The following is a 12326-nucleotide window of genomic DNA, read 5'->3' on the forward strand; positions in this document are numbered from 1 at the left end:
CCCAGGAAAGTGAGGATAGGAGTGCAGCCTTATTCTGCCTCTTCTCCCTTTTGCACGCCCCTCCCCACTGCTGGCATTGGTGGTAGCAACAGGCATTGGCAGTGATTTTTCAACCTTTTTCCAACTCATGGCACACTGATAAGGGGCTGAAATTGTCAAGGCACACCATCTGTTTTTGGACAACTGACAAGGTGCACCTCCTTGCATGTAACAAATGGCCCACCCCCAAAATCCCATGGCACACCTGTGGACCATTCGCAGCACACCGATGTGCCATGGCACACTAGTTGAAAATAGTTGGGCATTGGGATGTCAGGAGGGAGAAAGCCAGGCAGGTGCCCAGGCTTGTTGGAGGTGGGGTGGTGGTGGTGAGAAACCTGTGAGTGTGTTCAGACATGGTAGCTGCATCAGTTGTCAACATCCTGTAATGGGGTCTCCTCCCCACTGCTCCCTTCCTGGGAAGTGCTTAGATCCTCTGGTTTGCGTTGTCCAATAAGCTTCACAACTGGTAGTGCCTTACTCAAATCTCTCCTTTCTCTGCCTCTTGATTTATTATGGAGATGCGGGGGGTGTTAAAATTCCTTTTTGGGTAGGGGCGGTTGCCAGCTAGCTGAATCTGTGACTGTATGTCTGCTGGTGGAGAAATGGAAGGAAGTGCTGTCATTTCTCTATGTTCTATTTTCTCTTTCCTTTTTTCTTGCTAGTGCTACACCATCTTTTTTCCTCGCTGGTGGAGCTGTATTTGGGGGCAGTGGGAACAAAGCAGCTCCCTGGAATATAGCGATTTCTCCGCACTTTCCTTCTCAGTCCCAGCCCCAGGGCTGCTGTCGCTGTTATTAAAGTCTTTGTATCCATCAGCCCAAGTGTGGTTTCGATGGAAAAATGAAGGTAAATATCAGGGTAAAATAATGGTGGGTGGGGAAGCCAGGAGGCTATTAAACAATACTATAGCTTGTATTTGCTTGATCAGTTTTTGTGGGGCTGGTGGTGTGATTCTTATGGAACAGCCTTGCTTCTGAAATTCTTTGCAGAGTGGTGGATGAACTTCTTTCAGAGGAGATTTCTTGGCAGCCTCTCCAGCACTTTTTGTAAATGTTGTGCTTTACCTCAACCAAAATCTCATTGACTGCTGTGGTAGTGTGCAGACAGTATGAATGCCTTTTGTGAAGAAATGAGGAATTCTTGTGTGCAGTCCCAAATTGGTTCATTTTACTGAAACTGCTCTTGTTTTGTCTGGTATTTGAAGAGAGAAATACAGTATGTCACTTTGTGTGTGTGTGTGTGTTTAAGCAGGTGCTGAGCAAAGTGGGTTCTCTGATTAAATCTTCTGACTATGTTTATGCATCGGTTTTAATCAATATTCAGTGCTGGAGAACTTATATAAATAGGCCTCTTTCAAAAGAGCTCTAGATCATTAATTGGTGTAAGCCCTTTGTTCAAGTCCTTGAGTTCTTTTTCCTCTGAACTTGTAGCTATGCAAGTTATCTAGAAATTTTTTTTTGGGGGGGGGGAGGAACTCAATTCTTTGACACGAATACTGTAGCATAAAAATTTAACTGTTAATTGGTAATAGTGATTGCAATAATACTTTATAACACTTTATAAATTGAAAAAGTACTTTCTTCACACTCATCTTGTAGCAGATTCTGTGCTAATTGAGTTTTTCTGTTAACTAGACTTCAGAAATACTAAATGGTCCTGCAGATCAGTGTTGTGGTTGATTCTTTAGTTGTTGTTTTTTCTTTTTTGTTTCCTCAAGGTTTCCCTCAAGAGACAAACAGTAGCAGAAGGGTTGAATATGGTTTGGGAAAATGGTACAGAGAGAAGGGTTGAGCATCCTCCCTACTCTAAGCAGATAGCCTTTCAGCTCCGTTTTCTTAAAGAATGTTGGGATTTCTGTAATGGATATTGTATAGTTTAGCCCTAAAGCTGCATTTCAGTGCACTTTACTTGGGAGTAAGTTCCACTGAACTTGGATGAGCTTGCTCCAAAGTAGATAGATGATTACATGGCACTCTTCCAGAAAGGGGTTCTCTTTCACCCTCATCATACCTGTGTGATATAAAATACCTTATTGCTGAGAAATTATGCTTGTAAGGAGAAATATCCTATATCTTGTGCTAAGTATTGTAGTACTTTTTGCTGCTTCTCATAGAGGTGCTGTCCCTTACTGGGTGAACTGAATGAGATGGACACAGATAGGAGTTGAAGCCCTATATCACTGCTTTGGGCCAAATCGTGTTCCTGTCATTTTCTTACAACATACCATTTTGAGATTACAAGTTATTTTTATATCAGTGGCACTGGAGTTGTAGTGGACAATGTCTAATTGGCAATAATATGCCTTTTGAATTATGCACAATTTAGCTTTGTCACGAAGACCTATTTTGGGGCAGTGTTTCATCAGAATACTGTAGTATAGTAAAATATAATTTAGGAGTCTTGCAGCATATCTTCACACTTCAAAAACAATGTTAATCCAAAGCTACTGTTAACCACAGCAAATAACCCCTCCTTTATTAGAAATGAATACATTTGAAGAAGATGCTCTGTTGGGCAGCCTTGCACTTAGTGATGTACTTAGGATGACAGCAAGGGATAAAACAAAAATGCATGGTGCAAAAGACTTCTTGGTCTTTAACTAGCCGTTTAACTTTTACCCTTGTTATGCTCTTAGGGAGTGCTTAGAAGAAATTTTTTCTTTGGAGGAGAAATCCATCATGTTGACTTCAGTTCTATTGTCATGAACATAAAAGTGATCACAGGCTTAATGTATGAGATGCTTTGCTTATAGTTTAAGCACCAATATAACAGGAATAGATAAGTAATTTTCACTCTTAATGATTTTCAGTCTGTTTGGTATATTGGACTTTGCAGGCATTTCATTTCAACTAACAATAGAAGGTAATACAGTATATACTTATACAGATCTTCCAGAGTGCTTGAGAAAGAGCCTGTGACAGGTCTGCCCATTTCATAAATGAATTGCTATCTATTAGAATGGGTTTGGTACTTATATGTGTATTCAGGAAATGCAAGTATTTTGTAGATGTAAACATAAGCATGCACAGCATCCGCATCACAATACTCCTTAATTATTTATTTATTAGTAGAATTTATATCCCGCCTTTCCACTCCAAAAAGGAGCACTTTGTGAGTTTTGGCAGATCTATTTTGGGGCAGTGTTTCATCAGAATACTGTAGTATAGTAAAATATAATTTAGGAGTCTTACAGCATATCTTCACATAATAATGCATTATTAGAGCTGAGCAGAGCCAATGTTTTGCATACAATAACAATTCAGACTTTTTTTAAGATGCAGGGTTTTGTGATTTGGTGCTAAATTGCAATATTGGGACAGATTTTGTTTGAAGTCTGCCATGATGCAGTTGAGAAAATAACCACACATTGACAGAAGTTATTTATGAGAACTGTGGGAACAGTTTCAGTTTGACAATATAGCTAACCAGAAGTTGATTTTTCAGTGTGCTTCTATTGATCTTTTTAGAGTGTAGCAGCAGCAGCTGTTGTGTAAACTGCTTGTGTGAAACTAGCTGTGACTGAGTAACACTGACTTGACCTTCCCTATCCTGTGAATGAGGTTCTTGCAATGTAGGCAAGCTTATCAGGTGACAGTTAAATCTGTTGCTGTTGTGAACATTTGAATGTGTGCCACAGCTCTTTGTGTGCTGCTGATCCATTTCTAAATCAGGAGTTGACTTTTTATGTTTGCTGCCTGTTTCTTTCCAAAGATCAAAGTGGTAATTTAACTTGCAGGGTTGTGAAGCTTGTTTAAGTTGAATGAGAGGAACCTGCCCAGACTCATCCAGTGAGCTCCTTGTAAACTTTCCAGTCAAGATGTCTGCCAATGAGTTCCTGATGCCATTTTTTTTTAAAGAAATGACAAATGCACCCATTTCACATTCTCTATTAAGCTAGCTAATTATTCTGTAGTTTTGTTTAATAGTATGCATGCTTCCAAGCTTCAATGGCTATTATGTTGGTTGTGTTCAGTTGTCATCCTTGGCCTGATACTGGATTATAAGTGAGACCTCATCTACATGCTCTGAGAGACTAGACTGGGTCTGCATGGTAGCTTTCCCTGTGATGGCTGTCTAAAGGAACCTGCTTCCAAGGAGGTCCATCTGAAGTAACCTTATCTTTCAGGAAGCTAATGTCCTTTTTATTTCATCAAGAGGTGCTGGTTTTTGGATTTGTTGACTCTACTTTCATGCATTTTGTACTTGCGCCTGTGTTACTGTTTAGGTGTTTTGCTTTATTATGAAAGTTTCATGGAAACCTATAGGTAGAAAGAGAAATAACAACATTGTGCTAAGTGCCTGGCTTAATGTTTTTCTCCATTCCATTGCAGTACTGATCAGTGAATGAGTATTTTTTTCCGATTACCACAATTTATGCAGAAAGTGCTCTGTAGATGGTTTCTGAGCTTTGAGAAGCAAATAAAGTGCCCCAAACTAAGGGATGTATAAAAATGGTTTTACAGAAATCATGCTGGTTCATTATAGAAATGATCATGCTGGTTCATTAATGGATTACAGGAGATATTCCAGTGTACTAAGATAATGCACCACAGTGCAGAAATTCTGCTGATTAAAACACACACTCAAGTTGATATGAGAGCACTGTGGAACACCTTGCACATCTTCTTAAAATGAGGCTTGTGCCAGGTTAGGTTTGTTCATTGTCTTGCTCATCTCGCTCTATGGTGGTGAAAGGCAACGCTATCACTTCTAGATAGAGAATCTGTTGTGTACCAAGCTGGACCTCTTGCTCCTGACCTCTTGGATGTTGCTGACCCAGTATTTCTAGGTCAGTACCCTAAATGGGATTAAGGCTGCAATCCTAATCACACTTTCCTGAGAGTAAGCCCCATTGAACAAAATAGAACTTACTTCTGAATAGACCTGGTTAGGATTGTACCCTAAAATGACTGAGGGCACAATCCTAACCAGGTCTACTCAGAAGTAAGTCCTATTTTGTTCAGTGGTGCTTACTCTCAGGAAAGTGTGGTTCGGATTGCAGCCTGAGTGTGTTGGCAGTGAGATACGATAGAGATTCATAACATGTATGCAGGATTTGAAGAAAGTGGATGGAGAACTTCTACATTCAGGTTTGCCCCACAAACATGTTCGGTAGTAGATTCAGGGAGATACAAATAAGCGTTTCTTCACATAATGTGTAATTAAACTTGTGAAACTCGTTGCCACAAGATTAAAAAACTGATCAGAGTTTTAAAGAGTAATTGTACAAATACATGGAGGATAGGTCTTTTCCCCCCAATTGGCTAAGGTAGCGAAATGATTCTTCTGGCAGAGTACCTCTGAATACCCATTGCCAGGGGTGGAGTGGGGCAGCAGGTATAAACTTGTGCTTTTATGCTCTGCTAGGTGTTTTCAACAAAGCCCTGACTGACCACTGTCAAATAGGATGTTGGATTAGGTGGATCATTGGTCTATTTCAGCAGGGTTCGTAAAAATTAAGGTGTATAGAAATGAGATTTCTCTGAGATTTGCTTTTCCTGTCACAGAACTACAGTAATGTGAGAAACCATGCATGAAAGAATGTTACCTTCTGTGAAGCAATGGTACAGAGGGCTTCTAAGTATCCAGATCTAGCAAATGAAGTTCAGTAAGAAACAATGTTGTAGAGTGGCTGAGCTAAGAATTGGGAAGCCATGGTAGTCTTCAGGCTGCCATGCCTTATGCAGCAGCCAATGCACTTGCTCTCATTTAATTGGGCTCTTAGATTTGTGGTTACTATCTCTTTGCTGTAGACTTGTAAGAATTCTTCCATTCCACATGCTTTCATCAGCCACCAATCAAATGATGTTCTGGTGTCTTTCTGGTTTTTTGTTTGTCACCTTGAGGGGATCTAAAGTTGACCCAAGGCAATATCTTCTCCAGGCAAGCTGAAGTGCATTCATTTTCTGGTCAGTTTTTTTTGAGCCTCCTGGGGGGTAGGAAAGAGGTTGCTGCATGGCAACTAAATCCCTATAGCATCTTATTTGGTAAGACTGGAAGATGAATGTGTGCTAATGAGGCAGATAATCTAGAATGGAAAAAAATGCTCACTTTTTTCCAGTTATTGGGGACTTAACCACAGAAGCTGAAATTCAGTTTAAAATGTGCCTATGGTACTTGGACAAATTCAGGTTACTGAGCTGTGGGGATAAACAATTTGTTCACAGAAGAGCTGATTTACACATAGCACTTATGCAGCACATGCCTCTACTTACATACATAACTATGTTTAGCCAATGATGGAATGCATATATGATGGTGGTCGTGCCAGATTCTCTGGGCTAGCTTCCTTCCTTGCTGCCTCAACCAGCAGTGGGTTTGGAATCCGTGTTGGGTCAAATTTGTGGGTTCTGAACCGCCTGAATAAAGAAGACCCACTGCATAGCCACTCTTTTTATACTGGTGTCTGTTACTGTTAGTGTACAGATCTAGTTCGTGTGTTCTTGCAACAAAAGGAACCACAGAGTTGTTTAAAACAGCTGTTGCCAAACTCGCAATTGCTGTCTATTGGAAAAGTGGTTCTTGTTCAGACTGGAGCATACTGTTCTGCCTCTGTGCTGTTGTGTATTCAGAGTAGATCTGGGTCTTGGGACCCTCTGGGCAGTCACATCTGTTACCTGGCATCCCAGAAGGCTTTGCAATAGGACCTCTGGGCAGATGCAACTGCCCAGAGGGTCCCAATGCCCAGACCTACTCAGAATACACGCAGCGCATAGGTGGAATGGTAAGCTTGCTCACCGAGCAGAGGGCTGTCTTAAACCCTAGATCCGGTCCCTGGGCTGAGGTGTGGAAAGCCCTGGTCTAAAACATGATCTAAGCATGTTTTCTAAAATGCTTCTGTTTTACCCAGATCTAATGCTTGCTATATGTAAGCATCTTATGGGAAATTCTGCATATGTTCTTAGAGCACGTTCTTCATTAATTTGAGGTTGTGATTACAAGTTTTCTTCGAGCTTTGAACAGCTCAGGAAAACAAAGTGCTTGTTTCTCAGCAAATGCTTACACAGTAATTGTACATGTGAAAAGCAAAAACAATCTGGGCAGCTTTTGTATTTTAGTGTGAATTCTGAGTGCAGGAGTGTTTGTAATAGACATCTGAGAACAATATACTTTCCCAGCAGGACTTGATCCTGTGACCGATAAGTTCAGAATAATGCAACGTTGTATGTTGATTTAAAAGTCTGTTTTAATATTTGAGCCTGTAGGAAGACTGGGCTAGGGGGCGGAAGAGAAGAGTACAGTGAGAGGAGTGGCACCAATGAGCTGTTGCCGCAAATGCTTCTCCTTGTTTAGCCATTAAGAATAATGAGCAAAAGGATTATGTATACATGTAATCATTAGGATCCCTTAATTGGGACACTTGCTGCTTTTTAATGATGTAGGAATGACTCACTAGAATATAAGCTTGTGTTTTACATAATATAGCTTGTATCTTGATAATCTTTTAAATGTTTTGAGCAATTATTCTGAAAGTTACGCAGCATATATTACTCTTGAGGAAAATGTAGAACTATGTTGCATACCTGAAGGTGGACACAACTGCAAGTGTTTGTTAGAAGATAGGAGGAAAGCTACACCTATTGATGGGGAAAATGAACCATCTGGTGATATGTAGAGGTCCTTGTATCTTTAGGTTGCACGTTTTCAACGACTACCTGATGATGAAAATGAAACAATGATTCCTGTTCTGACTTCCAAAAAAGCAAGTGAATTGCCAGTCAGTGAAGTTGCAGGCATTCTTCAAGTAAGTACCAACTGTAAATGCTTGAATAAGATATTTTCTCTGTTGCTGTTGTAATCATTTGGAAATTTCAGGTCCGTCCAATGTCTAGCCTTTATTAGTCATTGACTATAACAAATAAGGTATTGCATTTTGCTGTTTAATGCCTGCTAGGACTTAAAGTGTAATGTTAGTGCCTTGATTGTTGTGTTCTATTAGATTGCATTCTGTGTAAATACTATAAGCCGCACTTAGTATGTGGTTCTGTGGAAGTTGCTTACTGCTTACAAAAGGAACAGGAGCAGCTTTTTCTGAATAGAATTGCTTGGCGTTAAATCTTTTACCTATCTTTTCTTGCTGTTTTAGCAGCTTAAATTACTCTTTTGTCCGGATGTTATTGAAATCAGATTTTGAAGTCACTTATGGATGCTTAATTCTAATTGGATTAGAATTTTTCCCTCAAAGCCATGCATCTGTTTGATTTTGGAAACTTTTTTTATAATGCTCTTCCTTAGCTTATAGGAATAGGAAGGATCCTCAAATTATCAAATGTACTGAACAGCTTGTGACACTCAGGTTGCTCTCTTGGAAAACTATCACTATTTTTGTAGTAGCATTTTAAATAGGACAAATTCTGAAGATATGTCTTGGTGGATAACTTTCTGTATTCTGAAATATGCATTATAGGAACTAAAGAAATACTGATGTCTTATTACATGCTGAAACAGACAGTTTACCTACTCCAAATTCCTTTTATGTAACAATTCATAATTCCCATAGGCTGACCTTCAGAATGGCCTGAGAAATTGTGAAGTTTGTCATAGGCGAGTTTTTCATGGATGGAATGAGTTTGAAATTAGTGAAGATGAACCACTGTGGAAAAAATACATTTCTCAGGTAAGCATCTCCTTTTTTGAGATTATCCTTACAGTATTTTACCTTTTGGAGGATAGTCCTACCTATTGCAATTCAAGGGCAATGTTATTGTATTCACATTTAATGGAAGAGAGACTAAGAGCGCAGTCTTATTCAGGTACTCGGCCAGCGTAAGACCTTTTCACTGGCACAGATCAGTGTAGCCTCGTAGTGGTGGCTGCCACCTTACACAGGGTAAGGGGAAATCCCCTTAGAGTTGCATAGCAGTCATTTTCTATCCTGTGCTGGATACAGCGCAGGCCAGTTGGCCTGCCTGTTCCTGTGCAGGATAGGATTGGGCTGCCCACCATGCTAGAGAGAATAGCTATACAACCTCTCTTCATTTTAAGCAATTAGCTGGTGAATACTATCAAAGGTGGGGAGAATATAAAGAGGGAACTTCACCAGTCAATTTCATCTCCTCTGCAACAGGGTGTGAGTATGTTTTGAGACTTTGCAGAACTTGTTGCCCAGTCTGAAAACTTGCTGCTGGGATGGGTGATAGAAAGGTGTCAAACTGAGAGGGCTTTCCAACTGCTGCTGGCCTACAGATAAGGACCAAGTGCAGTGCATATCACACGAACTTTTAAACTTTACTTCCACTTCCTTGCTCACTCAAAGCTTGTCTTGTATTTAGGTGTGTGAGCATTAATCTTGACAGTCTTGTTCTAGCCATTATTCTGCTTGAACCTGGTTTAAATGATTGGATGTATGTGTGAATTTAAGAATTCTGGTTTGTCTAATAACTTCTTTGCATGTAATGTTTTTCTTTAAATGATAACCATTTTTTTAAAGCCTATGGATCTTTACCCCTGCCTAGCCTCTCTTCCAGTGGCTGTTGCTGGTGTTTCTTCTGCATCGTTTTTAGATTGTGACTCCTATGGGGACAGAAGCATTTATTTTGCTGTGTAAACCACTCTGTGAACTACTCTTTGTTGAAAAATGGTATATACTTCTTAATGAAAGAAACACTTGTACCTAAAGACTTCAAGGCATTAGAGCCTGGCAGCTATGTTTCCATAGGGTTGATTTTTGCAGATCTTTTTGATTTTTATAAATAGCCAGTTTCTCTGTTAGGTGCCTACAGAGAGGGAAAGGCAGGGTAAAAATTTAAGTAAAATAAATTTTAAGCTGTTCCTGATCAATGTCTTTATTTTTGCAGTTTAAAAATCCCCTGATTATGCTTCTTCTGGCTTCTGCAGTCATCAGTATTATAATGCATCAGTTTGATGATGCCGTCAGTATCACTGTGGTAAGACCATTACTTTAAGTAAAACTTTGACTAATATTTCTCTTAGTGAACAACAATTGAGTATACCAATTCTTGCACTGAGCACAGTTGGGTTTCCAGGAAAGCTGGACCATGTATAGCACAAGGGTGACTATTTCAATTCTTTATTTACTTCAGATTGGATTGACTGGGCCTTTTGTGTTGTCCTGGATCAGCGATTTTCAAACTTTTTCATCTCAGGGCATACTGACAAGGTGCTAAAATTGTCAAGGCACACCACACTGCAGGTCAGAGGCTCACATCCCCAGTAATAAATGACCCTCCCTGAATTCCCGCAGCACACTTGCAGACAATTTGCAGCACACCAGTGTGTCACAACACACCAGTTGAAAATCGCTGTCCTAGATAGATACCATGTGACTAGTATTGATAAACCCCTTGCTCGCCAGATGCTTGAATAATTGTATATTCTTTGTAAAAAAAGATATTCTGTTTAGCTTTTTGTTTTTAATTGGTTTTGAAAAGCGCCACCTGCTTATCCCTCTCCATGCTTGGGAACTAGTCTGGATTTTGCTTGTTGTCACATACTGATTACGGTAAAGAACTGTTCTTGATTCCAAAGCTTTTGACTTGCACACGTGATGTGGTGGTCTCTCTGCTTTCTGAGGCTAAAAGAGGTGCTGTGGTGCAGAGTTAGTACAGGTTGAGCAAGCCTGGTCCAGAATGCTCCAAAATCTGAAAATTTTTGAGCACTGACACAGCACCACATCCTGCTGCATTTGCAGTTGTGGTCCCGTCCCTATTGCCAGCAGCTTAGTGTTTCCTTGAGCTTTGACTGCAGTGTTGCTGTTGCTTACTAGGGGGCAGTAGTCTTGCAGTTGAGAAGAGCAGTGGGAGTTATGTAATTGTGCCTGGCTGGCTTCCAGCAAGCAGAGCCCAGGAGTTTTAGTTTCAGGTAGAAGGAGAAGCCATGGGTGGGAGGAAATCTCCCTGGGAAAAGAGTAGTTGACAAGAGGGATGGTTGCAAGGCAGAGGATTCACCTTGGTGGGGTTGGGGTGAGGCGTATTGCCCAGTGCAAGGATGGTGGCCTGTTTTTGTGTGGAGTGGGCAGGGAAAGAGGTGGACTTCTGAGCTTGCTCACTCTCCCCCCTTTACTCTTCTCTCTCTGTGCCTTTCATGCCTAAATGTGATGTATATGCAAATATCCCAAAAACCTGAAAAAAATACAAAACACTTCTGGGCCCAAGCAAGGGATACTCAGCCTGTACTGTAGAGAGGGGGGCCACATCTATAAATATAGCAGGATGCGGTGTTGTGTCAGCACTCAGAAATTTTTGGTTTTTCTCTAACCAACCATCCATTTATAAATGAACACTGCTACCGTAGGTCTGTGTGTTAGAGCAGTGCTTCTCAGCCTGTGGGTTGGGACTGACTAGGTGGGTCACAAGCCAATTTCAAGTGGGCCCCCGTTCATTCATTTCAATATTTTACTTTTAATATAGTAGATTTGATGCTACCATGGTACGTGACTACATTTGGGGAAATGTGACACATCTGTACTTTTAACAGGATGCTATAGATATGTTTTAAACAATGATAGTCAATGGGACTTACTCCTGGATAGGATTGCAGCATAGGACTGTTAAAACTCTCTTCATGCCTGATGTCACTTCCAGTCATGACATCACTTCTGGTGGGTTCTGATAGTTTCTCATTCTAAAAGTGGGTCCTGGTGCTAAAGGTTTTAGAATCACTGTGTTAGAGCATCCGCTTTGCATACTTGAAGGCTCTTGGTTCAATCCCTGGTATCACTGGTTTGGGTAGAGGTGAAAATTATGTATGGGAATCCTAGAGAAGTGCGGTCAGTCTGACTGACCTAAATGGACCAGTATATGATTCAGTATAAGTAGGGGTGTTTGAAATTTTTTTTGCAGATTTCATGATTTGAAAGGTTATGTGAATTCTATTAGTTTCACATTAGTGAAAACACTAATGAAAGTGTTTTCATTTTAAACACCTTAAAAGTGTACTGGGTAGGTGATATAGTATCAGTAGATGTAACCACAGGAGTATATCTACCTGGCAAAGTAATCTATTTTAACTTCTGGAAAATATCTTAAACACCAAAATGTGATGTTTTGTGTCAAAAACACTTCTAAGGAGCCTGTTTGAATATAAACAGCACCTCTGGTTCTTAAGGAGTTCCATAAAGCTTCATTGGTGTGTCTTGGACTTGATTACCTGTGATCAGTTCAAATGATTTCTAGACTAGTGGAAGATTGTTGGGGAAATGTTATCTGCCAAAATATGAGCTTGGATGGTTGGATATACAGGTGGGTTCACTTTTTATCTGTGGATTTGGGACCCATGGATTTCAGTATCTATTGGTCCAACCAGCAGGTTCAGGGACCCACATA

General features: G+C 40.4%; 1 protein-coding gene across 3 annotated transcripts in view; it reads left to right on the forward strand.

The window, feature by feature from the left end:
- ATP2C1 (ATPase secretory pathway Ca2+ transporting 1) overlaps positions 1–12326 on the forward strand; it is a 75756-nt gene that overhangs the window by 33278 nt on the left and 30152 nt on the right. Inside the window, exons 2-5 of one of the 3 annotated variants that reach the window (XM_066627222.1) lie at positions 705–888; positions 7676–7786; positions 8543–8659; positions 9840–9929. In XM_066627222.1, coding sequence (XP_066483319.1) covers positions 883–888; positions 7676–7786; positions 8543–8659; positions 9840–9929 — 324 coding nt within the window. In that variant the 5' untranslated portion in view covers positions 705–882. Of the gene's footprint in view, positions 1–616; positions 889–7675; positions 7787–8542; positions 8660–9839; positions 9930–12326 lie in introns of those variants that run through there. The other 2 variants (XM_066627223.1, XM_066627224.1) reach the window with 2 other exon arrangements.

The sequence above is a fragment of the Tiliqua scincoides genome, chromosome 5 (assembly GCF_035046505.1).
Source record: "Tiliqua scincoides isolate rTilSci1 chromosome 5, rTilSci1.hap2, whole genome shotgun sequence".
Lineage (NCBI taxonomy): Eukaryota > Metazoa > Chordata > Lepidosauria > Squamata > Scincidae > Tiliqua > Tiliqua scincoides.